This window comes from Entelurus aequoreus, linkage group LG10 (assembly GCF_033978785.1).
Source record: "Entelurus aequoreus isolate RoL-2023_Sb linkage group LG10, RoL_Eaeq_v1.1, whole genome shotgun sequence".
Lineage (NCBI taxonomy): Eukaryota > Metazoa > Chordata > Actinopteri > Syngnathiformes > Syngnathidae > Entelurus > Entelurus aequoreus.
Genome location: NC_084740.1, coordinates 33,983,234 through 34,004,553, shown reverse-complemented (window position 1 = coordinate 34,004,553; position 21,320 = coordinate 33,983,234). Strand labels below are relative to the sequence as shown.

The 21,320-nt window shown below is 36.4% G+C and overlaps 1 protein-coding gene across 1 annotated transcript in view; it reads left to right on the top strand.

Moving 5' to 3' along the window:
- Positions 1-21,320, top strand: part of LOC133659139 (neurobeachin-like) — a 150,987-nt gene that overhangs the window by 53,740 nt on the left and 75,927 nt on the right. Inside the window, exons 4-7 of the mRNA XM_062061874.1 lie at positions 3,673-3,752; positions 10,401-10,463; positions 18,603-18,700; positions 19,606-19,698. Coding sequence (XP_061917858.1) covers positions 3,673-3,752; positions 10,401-10,463; positions 18,603-18,700; positions 19,606-19,698 — 334 coding nt within the window. The remainder of the gene's footprint in view (positions 1-3,672; positions 3,753-10,400; positions 10,464-18,602; positions 18,701-19,605; positions 19,699-21,320) is intronic.

Sequence of the window (21,320 nt, the reverse complement as noted above, 5' to 3'; positions counted from 1 at the left end):
TGTAGCAGTTTCATGTCTTCCTTTGAGCACTATTCCCCGCACCTGCTTTGTTTTAGCAATCAAGAATATTTCAGTTGTTTTTATCCTTCTTAGTGGGGACATTGTTGATTGCCATGTCATGTTTGTATGTACATTGTGGACGCCCTCTTTGCTCCACAGTAAGTCTTTGCTGTCGTCCAGCATTCTGTTTTTGCTTACTTTGTAGCCAGTTCAGTTTTAGTTTCGTTCTGCGTAGCCTTCCCTAAGCTTCAATGCCTTTTCCTGAAAACGCTGTTAAATTCAGGAAAAAAAACTTGTAACAAAGTATGACAGTACCGTTAGTGTGGCTCTCTACCCTCCCCTCCTCTCTCTCTGCTCATCGCTGTCTTTGCCACTAAAAGCTTGTGTTAATATTTTTGGGTGTCTAGAACAGATTAAATTGATTTATATGACTTTTATGGGGGGGGGGGGGGGGGGGGGGGGGGTATTTTAGAACGTCAACAAAACCAAAACAAAAAAATAAACTAAGGTAAAAAGCTTAAATTTGAGCATAAATCAATAATTGTCGTACAATAAAATTATTGTGGTATTTGTAATGCATTGTTTACTACTCAAACTATAAAGTAAGTACAGCATCGGTAATAAAGGGCTCTGTGTTTCTTGGTACCGCACGATTTGATTCGATTCTTGGGGATAACGATTTGCTTCAGAATCAATACTCGATTCAAAACTATTCTCAACTCAAAATCAATACTTTTTTTAATAACATTGGGTGCCAGTTCTATAAATAACTACAATCCTCCATAAAATAGATGAACAACTCTGATAAACTTCTATATTACTTAATAGAAAACCGGTTTTGTTTGATCAACTTCTACCAAAATATTTAATAAAGTCAAATACAAATAAAGCAACGAGTTGCGTTTGACACTTCACTTTTGTAAAGTAAATCTGTACATCAACAATGTGATTTGCTTGAGTGGCTGGACAGGACAGATAAAAAAATAAAATACAATTAAATGTTAGATTTTTCGTCGAAGAATCGTTACAAATAAGAATCGCGATTCATTCCAAAATAAAACTTTTTTTTGACACCCCTAGTAGGGCTGCGAATCTTTGGGTCTCCCACGATTCGATTATAAATCCATTTTTTTGATTCAACGCGATTCTCGATTCAAAAACGATATTTTTCCGATTCAAACCGATTCTCTATTCATTCAATACATAGATTTCAGCAGGATCTACCCCAGTCTGCTGACATGCAAGCAGAGTAGTAGATTTTTGTAAAAAGCTTTTATAATTGTAAAGGACAATGTTTTATCAACTGATTGCAATAATGTACATTTGTTTTAACTATTAAATGAACCAAAAATATGACTTATTTTATCTTTGTGAAAATATTGGACACAGTGTGTTGTCAAGCTTATGAGATGCGATGCAAGTGTAAGCCACTATGAGACTATTGTTCTTTTTAAAAAAATTTTTATAAATGTCTAATGATAATGTCAATGAGAGATTTTTAATCACTGCTATGTTGAAATTGTAACTAATATTGATACTGTTGTTGATAATATTCATTTTTGTTTCACTACTTTTGGTTTGTTCTGTGTCGTGTTTGTGTCTCCTCTCAATTGCTCTGTTTATTGCAGTTCTGAGTGTTGCTGGGTCGGGTTTGGTTTTGGAATTGGATTGCATTGTTATGGTATTGCTGTGTATTGTTTCGTTGGATTGATTAATAAAAAAATAAAAATTAAAAAATAGGTTTTTGAAAAATGAGAATCAATACTGACAGTACAACGTGAGAATGGCGATTTAAATTCGAATCGATTTTTTTCCCACACCCCTAACCCCTAGTATCATATCTGTAGGAACATTTGACGTATCGCCCAACAAACACTACCCTAAAGTTGTACAAGTTTCAGGGTAATAAAACAACACATTTCTCTGTTTCGCCACCTCAAAAGGTAGACAAAAAGTGTGATGATAACCATAGAAGAAGAAAATAGAATGCATTATATACACTACCGTTCAAAAGTGTGGGGTCACATTGAAATGTCCTTATATTTGAAGGAAAAGCACTGTACTTTTCAATGAAGATAACTTTAAACTAGTCTTAACTTTAAAGAAATGCTGCCCACTGCTCCCCTCACCTCCCAGGGGGTGATCAAGGGGATGGGTCAAATGCAGAGGACAAATTTCACCACACCTAGTGTGTGTGTGACAATCATTGGTACTTTAACTTTAACTTAAATACACTGTATACATTGCTAATGTGGTAAATTACTTTTCTAGCTGCAAATGTCTGGTTGTTGGTGCAATATCTACATAGGTGTATAGAGGCCCATTTCCAGTAACTATCACTCCAGTGTTCTAATGGTACAATGTGTTTGCTCATTGGCTCAGAAGGCTAATTGATGATTAGAAAACCCTTGTGCAATCATGTTCACACATCTGAAAACAGTTTAGCTTGTTACAGAAGCTACAAAACTGACCTTCCTTTAAGCAGATTGAGTTTCTGGAGCATCACATTTGTGAGGTCAATTAAACGCTCAAAATGGCCAGAAAAAGAGAACTTTCATCTGAAACTCGACAGTCTATTCTTGTTCTTAGAAATGAAGGCTATTCCACAAAATTGTTTGGGTGACCCCAAACTTTTGAACGGTAGTGTATGACTGTGGTATAAATTGTCCTGGCTGGGCTGTACAGTAAAAAAAAGGAAGAAAGTCTTAATCAACTGTGAATGTGAGGAGCCTCGCATCCCAGTCACAGAAACTAACCTGTCCTTATTTTGGGGGGTTTTATGATGCAGTAGTCATTAGGTTTTAATTTACATTATTTGTTGGCAGACATTGAGTGGACCAACATCCCGGAATAGATTGATTTAAGAGCTTCCTCTGGAGCTGCTTAAACACTCTTTGAAGTTAACTCAAAAAGAAAAAAAAATAATCCTCTTCGTGATCCTTTATTTGGATCTGCACCAACCTGTAATGACTTGATTCCTGGCCCATTACCTCAGTATTCTGTGTCTGTGTAAACATGCTAACCAGCAAACACCCATCAAACCCTAATGTCCTGGACGGGCAGGATGGAATGTGGTCATTGCATCATGGCACAGCAGTCCTAATTTGGCCCAGACCACCCGAGTAGTTTTTAATTAGATGTTGGCGGGTGTGATGGACAGGTGTGACCTTGGCTTTTAGTGCCTGGGCCACGACATGTCAGCCAAGGCTGACATTTGATACAACATTACCGCTCAATTTATTTTGGCAAGCTGCCTTTACCAACCCTCCCCGAGGCTCGCCGTCGCTGCATGAAATGTTTCGGATATAGATTTTTTTTATTTATTTCCCCCCCCCTCACAGCTTCACCGTGCAGAGTTGATGAATGTGCAGTTGTGCATGAGACAATGTTTTTTTAATCATAAGAAGCCGGATTTACTGTTCAAGGCGAGAAAATGCCAGGGTGTGTGCGTGTGTAAAATATGTACCCCTTTCTTCCAAACACAAGGCGTCAGTAGCTCATTACCGGGACTTCAAACAGTAACTCCACATCATTAAAACCAACCAAGAGTAAAATAAGAATGAACAACAGCAACATAAACAAGAAGGCGCTGTACATTATGTTGTTCCACTACTTTACCCCTCTCTCTCTCTCTCTCTCTCTCTCTCTCTCTCTCGCTTTTTCTCCACACAGATGGTCCAAGGCCGACCCAGAAAGAAATCATCTCTCTGCGGGCGTTCATGCTTCTCTTCCTCAAGCAACTCATCTTGAAGGTATCTCAAAGCCCCACTCTGTTATCCTTTTAAAGGCTCCTGCTTTATCCCGTCGTCCAATTCTGGCTTCAAAGGTAGCGCCAGTCGTACCGAAAAGGGTTTCATAGCCGTGTTTACTTTTGAATTGGAACGTGCCTATTATATCAGTAGTATTTTTCAACAATGTTATTGTCATGGGTGCCACCCCAGCAGGCACAAGATATTAAAAGAACATCGAGGGCTTGTTGAATTAGGTCCTGACGTTGAGCAACTCAAACATAACGTTGAAACAACATGCTTTTTGACCACGTTTAATCAATGTTGAGTTCAGACGTTGACTTGGCCATTGAATTTTTGTCATTTTCCAACCAATATTCTACAACTCAAACGTAACGTTGAAACAACATGCTTTTTGATTACATTTAATCAATGTTGGGTTCTAATGTTGATTCGACCATTGAATTTGGGTCATTTTACAACCAATATTCTACAACTCAAACATAACGTTGAAAAAACATGCTTTTTGATGACCTTGAATTAATGTTGGGTTCTGATGTTGATTTGACCATTGAATTTTGGTCATTTCCCAACCAATATGGTACAACACATACACATTGAAACAACATGCTTTTTGAGGACGTTTAATCAATGTTGGGTTCTGACGTTGATTTGACCATTGCATTTTGGTCATTTTGCAACCAATATTCTACAACTCAAACATAACTTTGAAACATTCTTTTTGATTATGTTTAATCAATGTTGGGTTCTAATGTTAAATCGACCATTAAATTTTGGTCATTTTCCAACCAATATTCTACAACTCAAACATAACGTTGAAAAAACATGCTTTTTGATGACCTTGAATCAATGTTGGGTTCTGACGTTGATTTGACCATTGAATTGTGGTCATTTCCCATCCAATATGGTACAACACATCCACATTGAAACAACATGCTTTTTGAAGACGTTTAATCAATGTTGGGTTCTAATGTTGATTTGACCATTGAATTTTGGTAATTTCCCAACCAATATGGTACAACACATATACGTTGAAACAACATGCTTTTTGATGACGTTTAATGAATGTTGCGTTCTGACGTTGATTTGACTATTGGATTTTGGTCATTTTCCAACCAATATTCTACAACTCAAACATAACGTTGAAACAACATGCTTTTTGATGACCTTGAATCAATGTTGGGTTCTGACGTTGATTTGACCATTGAATTTTGGTCATTTTGCAACCAATATTCTACAACTCAAACATGACGAAACATGCTTTTTGATGAAGTTTAATCAATGTTGGGGTCTGATGTTGATTCGACCATTGAATTTGGGTCATTTTCAAACCAATATTCTACAACTCAAACATAACGTTGAAACAACATGCTTTTTAATGATCTTGAATCAATGTTGGGTTCTGATGTTGATTTGACCATTGAATTTTGGTCATTTTGCAACCACTATTCTACAACTCAAACATAACGTTGAAACAACATGCTTTTTGATGACCTTTAATCAATGTTGGGTTCTGACGTTGATTTGACCATTGAATTTTGGTCATTTTCTAACCAATATGGTACAACACATATACGTCGAAACAACATGCTTTTTGATTACCTTGAATCAATGTTGGGTTCTGACGTTGATTTGACCATTGAATTTTGGTCATTTTGCAACCAATATTCTACAACTCAAACATAACTTTGAAACATGCTTTTTGATGACCTTTAATCAATATTGGGTTCTAATGTTGATTCGACCATTGAATTTGGGTCATTTTCCAACCAATATTCTACAACTCAAACATAACGTTAAAACATGCTTTTTGATGACCTTGAATCAATGTTGGGTTCTGATGTTGATTTGACCATTGCATTTTGGTCATTTCCCAACCAATATGGTACAACACATATACGTTGAAACAACATGCTTTTTGATGACCTTGAATCAATGTTGGGTTCTGACGTTGATTTGACCATTGAATTTTGGTCATTTTGCAACCAATATTCTACAACTCAAACATAACTTTGAAACATGCTTTTTGATGACCTTTAATCAATGTTGGGTTCTAATGTTGATTCGACCATTGAATTTGGGTAATTTTCCAACCAATATTCTACAACTCAAACATAACGTTGAAACAACATGCTTTTTGATGACCTTTAATCAATGTTAGGTTCTGACGTTGATTTGACCATTGAATTGTGGTCATTTCCCAACCAATATGGTACAACACATATACGTTGAAACAACATGCTTTTTGATGACCTTGAATCAATATTGGGTTCAGACGTTGATTTGACCATTGAATTTTGGTCATTTTCCAACCAATATTCTACAACTCAAACATAACGTTGAAACAACATGCTTTTTGATGACATTGAATCAATGTTGGGTTCTGACGTTGATTTGACCATTGAATTTTGGTCATTTTGCAACCAATATTCTACAACTCAAACATAACTTTGAAACATGCTTTTTGATGACGTTTAATCAATGTTGGGAATAAGCGGTAGAAAATGGATGGATGGATGGGTTCTAATGTTGATTCGACCATTGAATTGTGGTAATTTCCCAACCAATATGGTACAACACATACACATTGAAACAACATGCTTTTTGAGGACGTTTAATCAATGTTGGGTTCTGACGTTGATTTGACCATTGAATTTTGGTCATTTTGCAACCAATATTCTACAACTCAAACATAACTTTGAAACATGCTTTTTGATGACGTTTAATGAATGTTGCGTTCTGACGTTGATTTGACCATTGGATTTTGGTCATTTTCCAACCAATATTCTACAACTCAAACATAACGTTGAAACAACATGCTTTTTGATGACCTTGAATCAATGTTGGGTTCTGACGTTGATTTGACCATTGAATTTTGGTCATTTTGCAACCAATATTCTACAACTCAAACATGACGAAACATGCTTTTTGATGAAGTTTAATCAATGTTGGGGTCTGATGTTGATTCGACCATTGAATTTGGGTCATTTTCAAACCAATATTCTACAACTCAAACATAACGTTGAAACAACATGCTTTTTAATGATCTTGAATCAATGTTGGGTTCTGATGTTGATTTGACCATTGAATTTTGGTCATTTTGCAACCACTATTCTACAACTCAAACATAACGTTGAAACAACATGCTTTTTGATGACCTTTAATCAATGTTGGGTTCTGACGTTGATTTGACCATTGAATTTTGGTCATTTTCTAACCAATATGGTACAACACATATACGTCGAAACAACATGCTTTTTGATGACCTTGAATCAATGTTGGGTTCTGACGTTGATTTGACCATTGAATTTTGGTCATTTTGCAACCAATATTCTACAACTCAAACATAACTTTGAAACATGCTTTTTGATGACCTTTAATCAATATTGGGTTCTAATGTTGATTCGACCATTGAATTTGGGTCATTTTCCAACCAATATTCTACAACTCAAACATAACGTTAAAACATGCTTTTTGATGACCTTGAATCAATGTTGGGTTCTGATGTTGATTTGACCATTGCATTTTGGTCATTTCCCAACCAATATGGTACAACACATATACGTTGAAACAACATGCTTTTTGATGACCTTGAATCAATGTTGGGTTCTGACGTTGATTTGACCATTGAATTTTGGTCATTTTGCAACCAATATTCTACAACTCAAACATAACTTTGAAACATGCTTTTTGATGACCTTTAATCAATGTTGGGTTCTAATGTTGATTCGACCATTGAATTTGGGTAATTTTCCAACCAATATTCTACAACTCAAACATAACGTTGAAACAACATGCTTTTTGATGACCTTTAATCAATGTTAGGTTCTGACGTTGATTTGACCATTGAATTGTGGTCATTTCCCAACCAATATGGTACAACACATATACGTTGAAACAACATGCTTTTTGATGACCTTGAATCAATATTGGGTTCAGACGTTGATTTGACCATTGAATTTTGGTCATTTTCCAACCAATATTCTACAACTCAAACATAACGTTGAAACAACATGCTTTTTGATGACATTGAATCAATGTTGGGTTCTGACGTTGATTTGACCATTGAATTTTGGTCATTTTGCAACCAATATTCTACAACTCAAACATAACTTTGAAACATGCTTTTTGATGACGTTTAATCAATGTTGGGAATAAGCGGTAGAAAATGGATGGATGGATGGGTTCCAATGTTGATTCGACCATTGAATTGTGGTAATTTCCCAACCAATATGGTACAACACATACACATTGAAACAACATGCTTTTTGAGGACGTTTAATCAATGTTGGGTTCTGACGTTGATTTGACCATTGAATTTTGGTCATTTTGCAACCAATATTCTACAACTCAAACATAACTTTGAAACATGCTTTTTGATGACCTTTAATCAATGTTGCGTTCTGACGTTGATTTGACCATTGAATTTGGGTCATTTTCAAACCAATATTCTACAACTCAAACATAACGTTAAAACATGCTTTTTGATGACCTTGAATCAATGTTGGGTTCTGACGTTGATTTGACTATTGAATTTTGGTCATTTTCCAACCAATATTCTACAACTCAAACATAACGTTGAAACATGCTTTTTGATGACGTTTAGTCAATGTTGGGTTCTAATGTTGATTCAACCATTGAATTTTGGTCATTTTCCAAGCAATATTCTACAACTCAAACTTAACTTTGAAACAACATGCTTTTTGATGGTGTTTAATCAATGTTAGGGTCTGATGTTGATTTGACCATTGAAATTTGGTCATTTCCCAACCAATATACTACAACACAAATACAACGTTGAAACAACATTCATTTTGACAACGTTTACAATGTTAGGTTGTGACGTCGATTTTACCATTGAAATTTGGTCATTTCCCAGCCAAACGTGGATCCAATGTTGGACAAAGTCAGTTTTAAAGGACATGTATGTATAATCAACATTGTATCAATGTCTTGTGCCTGCTGGGACACATGCGTTTGAAGTGTGCATGTAGTGTTGATGCTGGAATTTAGGTTGTTTAAAATTAGGGATGCACCATTTTGAGAAAAAAACCTATTTGCAATATTTCTCTCAAATTGCAATTCGATTTGGAATTTTTACATTTTATACATATACATGTAATCAATCAATCAACATATTCGTGTCTCGATGTGTCACACATTTAAACAGTATGCAATCATTTATTTTAAAACATGTTGGCTTTATGCAGACAGACTCAGGGCTTTTGTCTACATGAGTGGTTCTCAAACTTTTTTCACCAAGTACCACTTCAGAAAAAAAACTTGGCTCCCCAAGTACCCCCATAATGACCAACATTAAAATGCAGTAGTGTTATAGGCCTAAGTATTCATAAAAAACAAAGCAGAGGTTTTATTTTCCAAGTATATTTAGTATTTTTGACCACTGTAACATTACACACTGAACAGGGACGCTTGAATACAGGAAAATATAAAAACTGCACTTTAATCAAGTGATTCTTTGGAATGCCACTGGATGGGGCCCACGTACCGTACCACAGTTTGAGAATCACTGCTCTTAAAATGAAACAATCGATAAAAACTACACCGTGTTTATAATGTAATTAGGGCTGCAACAACTAATTGATTAAAATTAATTATAAAAATAGTTGGCGATTAATTTAGTCATCGATTTTTTATTTTTTTTATTTTTTTAGTAAAACTTTATTTATAAACTGCAACATTTACAAACTGCTGAGAAACAATAATCAAAATAAGTATGGTGCCAGTATGCTGTTTTTTTTCCCCAATAAAATACTGGAAAGGATAGAAATGTAGTTTGTCTCTTTTATCCGATTATTAATCGATTAATCGAAGCAATAATCAACAGATTAATCGATTATCAAATTAGTTGTTAGTTGCAGCCCTAAATGTAATGTAATCATAATATATAATATTGCAAGTAACCGTTTAAAATTGTGTTTCTCATGACTGTAGAATTGTTTACCTTTGTACTGTAATTGGAAGGTAAATAATTGTGTGATAACTAACGAGATGAATAATATCTCATTTTGAATAAAGGTTTGAGATGTTTAACAAAATGTCTTCTTCTTGTACTTTGTAAACACAAAAACTGGATCATATTACTACGTTGTTTGACTTTTTTCCTGAATTCATTCCATAATTTAAGTCCACATACTGATATGCTGAACGTCTTAAGTGTTGTATGTGCATGCAAATATACGATCTACATGCTAACATTGCGCTCACATTTCAACAGCAACATCGGGTAAGGTTAGCTTATTCGCTTAAGAAAAACTAAAACATTTTCACGGCTCCCACGTCTGTATTTGGCTGACCAAAACTTTATTTCAAGATGTGCAGCAAAGCCTTCTTTCAACACAAAGTAATGGGCGTATGCACAGGGCAGGATAATCTACTTGATGGTTTCTTTTTCATGAAAAGAGAGCGTTTCTTCTCTCAAAAAGGGAGCAGACAAGCAAGGAAAATAATTTTTTTTCCCACAGATGTTGTGCTCCTTAACATGCTCTGAGGACTCGTATCACTATTAAGTCACTTTTGCATATTATTACACAATTAGGGCAGTATGTTTGTTGGTGGGGATACTTCCTGTGTGTACTGCACCTCACAATGATTAATTCATATCTGTCTCCCACTTTTGCGTTCCATCAGGACCGAGGTGTGAAGGAGGACGAGCTGCAGAGCATCCTCAACTATTTGTTAACAATGCATGAGGTACATGCTGCAAGTGTCTTCACACACTGACACTGAGCTCCACGCACGACGTGTCATCTGTGGCTTTTTGTGGCTTTTCTCTCATCAAATCAAGATCTTTTGAGTCACCCGTGAACATTATGCCGACAATAATGATCTCACCTCGTAAGAAGTGAAAATGGAGAAAACCGCTATAACGGCTTCTACTCTGCATGGCGTCACATGCTTGCACGTAAAATCACACTTTTTGTGCGCGCGTGAACTCATTTTACGCTTGCGCAAACTCTCTGTGTGTGTCTTAGTGTGTGCGTGGACTGTGTATGCCCTCGCAATGTGTCTTTCTCTTTCTCTTTAGAGTCTAACTTTAAAACAAAATTACCCATTACAGTGGAACCTTGATTTACGAACGCCTATTTTTGCGACCTGTTTACATCCTGTACACATGGGCGTGGCCATTTCAAAGCGCCTCGACGGCAAGCGGCACTCCTGGCGTTTTTATTCCCACAACCCTCAGAAATGGTTAAAATTAGAGATGTCCGATAATGGCTTTTTTGCCGATATTTCGATATTGTCCAACTCTTAATTACCGATTCCGATATCAACTGATACCGATATATACAGTCGTGGAATTAACACATTATTATGCCTAATTTTGTTGTGATGCCCCGCTGGATGCATTAAACAATGTAACAAAATTTTCCAAAATTAATCAACTCAAGTTATGGAAAAAAATACCAACATGGCACTGCCATATTTATTATTGAAGTCACAAAGTGGATTTTTTTTTTTAACATGCCTCAAAACAGCAGCTTGGAATTTGGGACATGAGAGAGCATGAGGAGGTTGAGGTGGGCGGGGTTGGGGGGGTAGTGGGGGGTGTATATTGTAGTGTCCCGAGAGTTAGTGCTGCAAGGGGTTCTGGGTATTTGTTCTGTTGTGTTTATGTTGTGTTACGGTGCGGATGTTCTCCCGAAATGTGTTTGTCATTCTTGTTTGGTGTGGGTTCACAGTGTGGCGCATATTTGTAACAGTGTTAAAGTTGTTTATACGGCCACTCTGTGTGACCTGTATGGCTGTTGATCAAGTATGCTTTGCATTCACTTGTGTGTGTGAAAAGCCGTAGATATTATGTGACTGGACCGGCACGCAAAGGCAGTGCCTTTAAGGTTTATTGGCGCTCTGTACTTCTCCCTACGTCCGTGTACACAGTGGCGTTTTAAAAAGTCATACATTTTACTTTTTGAAACCGATATCGATAATTTTTAAACCTATACCGATAATTTGCGATACTACATTTTAAAGCATTTATCGACATCTCTAGTTAAAATGTGTCCAAACTCTTACAGTCTCGCTGTACAGCTTTGGATTGCTAGACGACCGCTTTGAGCTAGCGTTTTAGCTAGTTAGCCTCCGGCTTGCGGCACCTTCAGTTTGAGGATTTTATCAGCAAAGTGGTCTTTGTTCCGCAGCAAGTCCTTAATTGTGATGAGACCAAAAAAGATGCCGGAGCGGACATTTATTACAGCGGAGGAAAGGGCACTACCGGGACACAAGCCGATGAAGGATCGCCTCACACTGCTAGTTTGTGCTAACGCTAGCAGTGACTATGTGAAGCCACTGGTCACTTATCACTCTGAAACTCCCAGGGTGTTCAACAATGCCACAAATATTTGCATACACAGGGTAAAATGATTTTCCTTTTGTTCAATTCTTGGGGTTAATGATTCAATTCAGAATAGATTCTCAATTCAAAATCAATGCTTTTTAATAACATTGGGTGCCAGTTCTGCGAATAACTGCATTCCTCCATAAAATAAATACATTGCTGTGATTAATTTCTATATTACTTAAAAGAAAACTGCATTTGTTGAATAAAATTCCACCCAAACATTTAATAAAGTCAAATACAAATAAGGAAACGAGAGAATTAAAATAACACTTCTCTTTTCTAAAGTAAATCTGTACATTAAGATATGATCATCTACATCAACAATATGATTTGTCTGTGTGGCTGAATAGGACAGATAAAAAATAAATAAATAATATATTAAAACATATATGTTTTTATTTATTTTTTAAATATTTTTGAATTTTTTTAATCGATTAGGAATTGTGATTCGTTTAAAAATCTATTTATTATTTTGATACCCCTATAAGCTAACCATGACAATAGTTGAATTCTGCACGGACAGATTGCCTTTGCCTTCACTCCCAATGACACTGGCTTACCTGTGTATTAGACATGTGGTCAGAAATCAACAAAATCACCAAAAAGTGACAAACAAGCACTGAAAAGTGGTCATTTATTTCAAAGCAGACTATTTTTCTTTTAGTAGGAAAACGGTGCAAAACACCTGTGTGAAGTCTGATCATTGCAAATATTAAAATAATTGTTTGTGCTGTAAAAAAAAAAAAAAAAAATTTCTGACTAGTGACATCATCCAGCCCAGGGGTCACCAACGCGGTGCCCGCGGGCACCAGGTCGCCCGTAAGGACCAGGGGCCGTACTTATCAAGCTTCTTAGAATTACTCCCAAGAAGTCTGCTAAGAGTTGACTTATGAGTAAAGAAATTCTTCGCTGAAAGCTGCACTTAAAAGTTAGTTATCAAGCGTCTTACTCACACTTTCAGCGAAGTGTTGGACTGAATCTTAAGTGTCACACTCAGAGCTGAATTACGACATTACTATGTGCCGTAAACGGAATTTTAGGTGACGTCATTTCTGTGTCCATAGAAATGACCAATCACGGAAGGGAATCCGTTGTCTAAGAATAAAGAAATATCTTGGAAATATTTAAGTGGACAATGGGAGTGTATATTTTGACAATAAACTGCAAAATAATACAAAACAAACTAGTCCCCGCCGGCACTCACGCTACCGCTCCCTCTCTTCTATCTGACGTCACTCACCTCACGGCCACACACATACGCTACTGTCATAAAATTTTCTTTCCAATTCATTAATTAGGCAACTAATTTGAAACTGGTGTGGGTGGCTCTATATATACTAGCCCACTGCAGACACATGCAGAAATCAACAAGGAATGGAAAAGTATTAAATCTGTGACAAAAATAATATCCGCTCTGTCTAAACGATACCGTTTGATCAGCTGCTCGTCATAAAAAAAAACCCAACATTGTTCCGTTCCCTGAACGTTCGCGCACGTCTCTCTCGCCTCAGTGCCATCCCCTGCTGGCAACTCCTAACCACTTAAGACACCTCTGAAGGTCTCTTAAATATCGTGGAGAGTAGGAGTGATTCTTAGACTTAAGAACGTTGATAAAAAGCTTTTATTCTTAAGTTTGAGAATAGGACTAAATTTCGCAAATTCTCAGGACTTAAGTGTAAAATGGCACTCTAAGAAGCTTGATAAGTACGGCCCCAGATGAGTCGCCCGCGGGCCTGTTCTAAAAAAAAAAAATTTTAAAAAATTAAAAATTTTTTTTTTTTTTTTTAAATTAAATCTACATAGAAAAAACACAAGATACACTTTCAATCAGTGCATCAACCCAAACAACCTCCCCCATGCACACTCATCCACACCCACTCACACAAAAGGGGTTATTTCTTTCTGCTACCAATATTCTGGTTCCCACAACATAGACAACACATCTGCAAGGGACACAGTCCCTGAAGCACACATGATTGTATAGGCTGCTGGTCCACTAACATTTTCATTAATTACTATTTTTTATGTAATTATTTTTATATTGTTTTACTTTCTTTTTTATCCAAGAAAATGTTTTTTATTTTATCTTATTTTATTTTATTTTTTAAAAAAGGGCCTTATCTTCAACAGACCAGGTTGTCAATGAAATTAGATTTGTTTAAAGGGTTTTTTAAACCAGGCCCAGTCCAGATAATGTCCAAGTCGGACTCAGCAACACACACCTTCATTCATGTACACAGAAAAAAATTAGGGAACACAACAGATTGCATATAATTTATAAACAAAATTACATTTTCAAAATAAGCATTTATGTACAGTCCAGATTATGTCCAGGTCACTCAAATTAGGGAACACAACAACAGATATCATATAATCTATAAACATAATTATACTTTCAAAATAAGCCTTTGAGGACTTCTCATCTTTTTTTTAATGTTTTTTGGCATCATTATCATTTTCAACCATGTAACTTTCTAAAGTTAGAAAATACTGAATAAATGTTTTAAAGAAAGTAATACTAAGTGAATATCTGTTTTTGGCCTTAAAAATAAACATTTTACCGAGTACTATAATTAAATTGACTAAATCATGGTTGTCAATGAACTCTCCTAAAATAACAGAAACCACATTAAGCTTCATAAACAAACCAATCCTTAAACACATTTTTTCAACTTTCACCCAAAACAAAGACACAATATGACAATACCAAAACAAATGCAGGGTGGATTCAGGCTCCTGACAACAAAATCGGCAATCATCTGACTCTGTCATATTCCATAATTTTAAAATTTTCCCTGTGGGTAAGAAGTTATAAATAATTTTAATTTGAAAATAACGATTTTGCACATCGATAGTGGTTTTATAGATTAGTTTGAATATGGCATCCCATGGCAACGGGCAGTCAAAAAAGTCCTCCCATTTTCCATTTGTGTTGTATGAGGCAGCCTTCAAAGATTTCTTTATTAAATAAAAATTATATATTTTTCTATTTATTTTAGTTCCTTTTTGCCAACTAGAATTTCTTATTAGAGGTTTACAAACTAATAATTTAGTAGTTCCATAATTAATTATTTGTTTCCATCTTTTCCCAATTACTCCAGTTAGTTGATAAAATGAAAAGCTTGAGCAAGCATCACCATACATAGTTCTAAATTCATCATACTTCATAATTTTACCATTCTCATTGATAATATCATTGACAAAAATGATTCCTCTTTCAAACATATTTTTCCAAAAGAAAGGCTTTCCATCTATTACAATATTAGAGTTCATCCATATTAACTGCTGCAAAATATCGTCTCTTTTTTATGGCACATAAAATTGAAAACACCACTATGAGTGGATTGTTTCCTTTATGAACCCCGCCATGTTTCCCAGCAGACTCTCTGGGAGGGGATCACTTGTAAAAAAGGATACAATTTATATTGATACAGTACATGTTTTTTGTCCAACAGGACATTTGTGTACCACTCAATGTTTAAATACATCTTTGGAACAATTGATGCTTTTAAAGACAGACACATAGCTTCAAGGTTGAGAAGTTTCAGGCCCCCATATTCATACTCTTTGTACAAAACCTTTCTTTTAATCTTTTCTGGTTTGCCGTTCCAGACAAAATCGAAGACCCTCCGCTCATAAATCTTAAAAAAGTTTTGTGATGGAGCTGGTAATGACAAAAACAAATAAATAAATTGAGGAATAATTAACGAGTTGGCAATAGACATTTTACCATACAAGGTTAGGGATTTCCCTTTCCATAATTGCATAATTTTGTCCAGCTTTCTTAGTCAATTATCATAATTTACTGAGCCTAGATCTTCCAGATTTTCTGGGACAACAACACCAAGTATGTTAACTGGTCCATCTGTCCACAAAACAGGCACTTTGCATTCCATTCGAAAGGACGTTCCCTTTAGATTTCCGATTCTTAACATTTTACATTTATCATAATTAAGCTTAAGGCCAGATTGCTGTGAAAATATGTCCAAAAGATTAAGAAGGTTCCGCAAACAATGAGGAAAAATCTTATCTTTGTGAATCAGCCTTTTCTGACATGAACTTCATCAAGAACAAACACAGAACACGCTTCACTGATGCACATCTGCAAGACTCACTCAGAGTTGCAGTGTCAAGATACACACCAGAGTACAACACACTAGTTAACAGCATGCAATGCCAGGCTTCCCACTAACTGACAAAGAAACAGATAACAGATTTGGTGTCCAGTTCAAAGTGTGACATGATTTAAAAATTTGAGAGTTTACTTTTGTATTTTACATGAGTTATTATTTGTACAAACATGGTGCAAAGTAATTCATGATTTGTTAAAAAAATGTTAGTGGCTAGCTAGTTAAAATGGGATATTGTGATTTCACAAGACTGTCTTAGAAGTGATCATTTGAAAATGTTCAATTTGAAAAATGTGCACTTAGAGAAAATATAAAAATAAAGTGTTGCATATTGATATTTATCTGTTTCTATATATATTTATTGTGAGAAATCATTAAGATGATCAGTGTTTCCACAAAGATAAATATCATTAATTATTAATAATAACAGAGTTAAAGGTAAATTGAGCAAATTGGCTACTTCTGGCAATTTATTTAAGTCTGTATCTAACTGGTAGCCCTTCGCATTAATCAGTACCCAAGAAGTAGCCCTTGGTTTCAAAAAGGTTGGTGACCCCTGATCCAGCCCCACAACCTTGTCTTAATGTTCCATTTGTGCTGCAAACATTTCTTTGTTTATATATTTTTTTGTTATTAAGGTGTTATTATTCATAGCCAACCCCATGACATAAAAACTACACTAGTTGGACAAAACATTTTTCAGCACAAACGAATGAATGGGGCATGTTTGGGGAGATGTTGACTAGGTTGGGGGCCTGGCGAGGAATTCAAGACTCAAGATTGTTTATTGTCATATGCACAGTTAAACAGACAGTTTGCCGTACAATGAAAATCTTACTTTGCTAGTAATATGTAAATAACATACAAACGTTAATACAACTATAATAGGCGAATAATGGGACACGTTTGGGGTGATTTTCTTCTGACATCATTAGTCAGAAAATGTAGTAAAAACCATAACAGCACAAACAAAAAGTTTTACAGCACAAACGTAGTCCAAACAAATGGCAGTGTTATTTTTTCAGGTGTGCAGAACACTTCTTTTGATAGTAATTGTTGCCGATCCCTGTTCTTGCCTAGCCACTAATTAATTCATGCAAAAATGTGTCCCAATACCTTTGTTCTCATTGTGCTATCCACTGCCCATAACCAGCTGTACATAACTGTGACATTATACAAACCCTGTTTCCATATGAGTTGGGAAATTGTGTGACATGTAAATATAAACGGAATACAATGATTTGCAAATCCTTTTCAACCCATATTCAATTGAATGCACTACAAAGACAATATATTTGATGTTCAAACTCATAAACTTTAAAACCTGTATGTACCTTTCAGCATTAATGGCGTCTTCACAGATGTGTAAGTTACCCATGTCTTGGGCACTAATACACCCCCATACCATCACAGATGCTGGCTTTTCAACTTTGCGCCTATAAAAATCCGGATGGTTCTTTTCCTCTTTGGTCCGGAGGACACGACGTCCACAGATTCCAAAAACAATTTGAAATGTGGACTCGTCAGACCACAGAACACTTTTCCACTTTGTATCAGTCCATCTTAGATGAGCTCAGGCCCAGCAAAGCCGACGGTGTTTCTGGGTGTTGTTGATAAACGGTTTTCGCCTTGCATAGGAGAGTTTTAACTTGCACTTACAGATGTAGCGACCAACTGTAGTTACTGACAGTGGGTTTCTGAAGTGTTCCTGAGCCCATGAGGTGATATCCTTTACACACTGATGTCGCTTGTTGATGCAGTACAGCCTGAGGGATCGAAGGTCACGGGCTTAGCTGCTTACGTGCAGGGATTTCTCCAGATTCTCTGAACCCTTTGATGATATTACGGACCGTAGATGGTGAAATCCCAAAATTCCTTGCAATAGCTGGTTGAGAAAGGTTTTTCTTAAACTGTTCAACAATTTGCTCACGCATTTGTTGACAAAGTGGTGACCCTCGCCCCATCCTTGTTTGTGAATGACTGAGCATTTCATGGAATCTACTTTTATACCCAATCATGGCACCCACCTGTTCCCCATTTGCCTGTTCACCTGTGGGATGTTCCAAAAAAGTGTTTGATGAGCATTCCTCAACTTTATCAGTATTTATTTCCACCTTTCCCAACTTCTTTGTCACGTGTTGCTGGCATCAAATTCTAAAGTTAATGATTATTTGCACAAAAGAAAATGTTTATCAGTTTGAACATCAAATATCTTGTCTTTGTAGCATATTCAACTGAATATGAGTTGAAAATTATTTGCAAATCATTGTATTCCGTTTATATTTACATCTAACACAATTTCCCAACTCATATGGAAATGGGGTTTGTACACTGTCCGTAAGTCATGATTGTGGTCTGCAGGATGAGAACCTGCACGACGTGTTACAGCTGGTGGTCGCCCTCATGTCGGAGCACCCCGCCTCCATGATCCCCGCTTTTGACCAGAGGAATGGAATACGGTGAGTTGGAGGAAGGACGTCATGCTTTGGCTGCGATTAAGTGCTCGCGTTACCACCCGTGTGGCTTATGCATGATTCACTGCAAAAAGTCAGTGTTCAAAAACAAGAAAAAAAAAAAAGGCAAAAATGAGGGGTATTTTATTTGAACTAAGCAAAATTATCTGCCAATAGAACAGGAAAATTCAGCTTGTCAAGACTTTCCAAAAGAAGTAAAATTAGCTAACCTCAATGAACCCAAAAATACCTTAAAATTTGTATATTTTCATGAATAACAAGTGCATTTTTCTTGGTAGAAAAAAAAGAGATCTATTTGCTCAACATGTTGAAAAATATTCTTAAATTAAGTAAATGCTAGTGCCATTATCTTGACATAATGACATGCGCTCGGCATCATGATTTTTTGTTCATGCTTGAAGTAAGAAATTATTACTTTAAAAAAGTAGTTTTATACTTGAGTGTTGATGACACAGCTTTGCAACAGTTGATATTCTAGTTTCAAGCATGTTTTACTCAATATAGGTCATCAAATCTCAGCAACAAGCTGTAATATCTTACTGAGATCATTTAGGACCAAAACCCTTAAAACAAGTAAAACACTCTAACATAAAATCTGCTTAGTGAGAAGAATGGTCTTATCAGACAGAAAATAAGCAAATATAACCATTATTTGAGATATTTAATCTTACTTAGATTTCAGTTTTTGCTGTGTTCATATGTTGATGTGTAACAGAACGCGTAACGTTTGCATGTGAGTTTCACTATGCCACATCGAGGCTTGTTGACGCAATAACGTTTGAAAGGCGCTCTTACAGACCTTCTAGGCCACTTTTTTTTCTTTTTTTTTTTTCTTAAACAATTCTGTATGTGCCGTTGCCAGCTTTTGTGTTTTTTGTGTGTTTTTGCAGGGTGATCTATAAACTCATGGCCTCCAAGAGTGAAAGCATTCAAGTGCAATCCCTCAAAGTGCTGGCGTACTTCCTCAAGCATTTGGGACACAAGTAAGTGACCTTTTGTGCGTCGACGCCGTGCCGTTGTTACGATTCCTTCAAGTGAAGCTGCGGCTGTGGGACACAGCGGTGTGATGCAATATGTTGTCATGAGCCCGAGCATCATAATAATAATTAGTTAGTGTGCAGTGATGTGAAACTACTCTACATCATACTGACAAGTGTTCCTAGTTTTTGGTTACCTTGTTAAATTAGGTAAACTTTTTCCCACAGAGGTTCGTATACTGAATGATAAAATAACGTGACTGGCCACTTTGATACAGTTTGTACTTTAAAGATGTTAAAACTACAGATGTCCGATAATGGCTTTTTTGCCGATATTCCGATATTGTCCAACTCTTAATTACTGATTCCGATATGTACCGATATATACAGTCGTGGAATTAACACATTATTATGCCTCATTTTGTTGTGATGCCCTGCTGGATGCATTAAACAATGTAACAAGGTTCTCCAAAATAAATCAACTCAAGTTATGGAAAAAAATGCCAACATGGCACTGCCATATTTATTATTGAAGTCACAAAGTGCATAATTTTTTTTCAACATGCCTCAAAACAGCAGCTTGGAATTTGGGACATGCTCTCCCTGAGAGAGCATGAGGAGGTTGGGGGGCGGGGTTGAGAGGGGGGGCGGGTTAGGGGTTAGCGGGGGGTGTATATTGTAGCGTCCCGGTAGAGTTAGTGCTGCAAGGGGTTCTGGGTATTTGTTCTGTTGTGTTTATGTTGTGTTACGGTGCGGATGTTCTCCCGAAATGTGTTTGTCATTCTTGTTTGGTGTGGGTTCACAGTGTGGCGCATATTTGTAACAGTGTTAAAGTTGTTTATACGTCCACCCTCAGTGTGACCTGTATGGCTGTTGACCAAGTATGCGTAGCATTCACTTGTGTGTGTGTGACTGGGCCAGTACGCAAAGGCAGTGCCTTTAAGGTTTATTGGCGCTCTGTACTTCTCCCTACGTCCGTGTACACAGCGGCGTTTTAAAAAGTCATACATTTTACTTTTTGAAACCGATACCGATAATTTTGAAACCGATACCAATAATTTCAGATATTACATTTTAAAGCATTTATCGGCCGATAATATCGGCAGTCCGATATTATCGGACATCCCTAGTTAAAACCAATTCAAATTCATTCATCAGTATATGCTAAAACTGGTGGTATGCCCAAGAATCACTTAAATAAATATTCAAACACAGTGTTACTGTTCAAACTGTGTGTATTGTAACAGTTGCCAAAAATATTAAATATGCTTGCTAAATAAAACATCTGCCTTGTTTTAATGAATATTAGGCCTACTACGCTACTGTATTTTAACGTTGGTCATTATGGTGGTACTTGGAAAGCCAAGTGTTTTCTGAGGTGGAAAAAGTTTGAGAACCACTGCGCTAAAATATTTTGGGGAAAAAAAGGCCTTTACATTTTCCAAGCTTTTGTGTGCATTAAAGCAGCATTGAGTAAATTTTCAACCTTCATAGAATATTTTCATAACTTTTGGGACGATACATGGACTTAATGACATCTCTGTCATGACCTGAGGGGGTCTGTATCGCTTTTACTCAGTGGTGTGTAATAAGCCGGAGTTCTTTGAACGCAGATTTCTTGCCGGGAC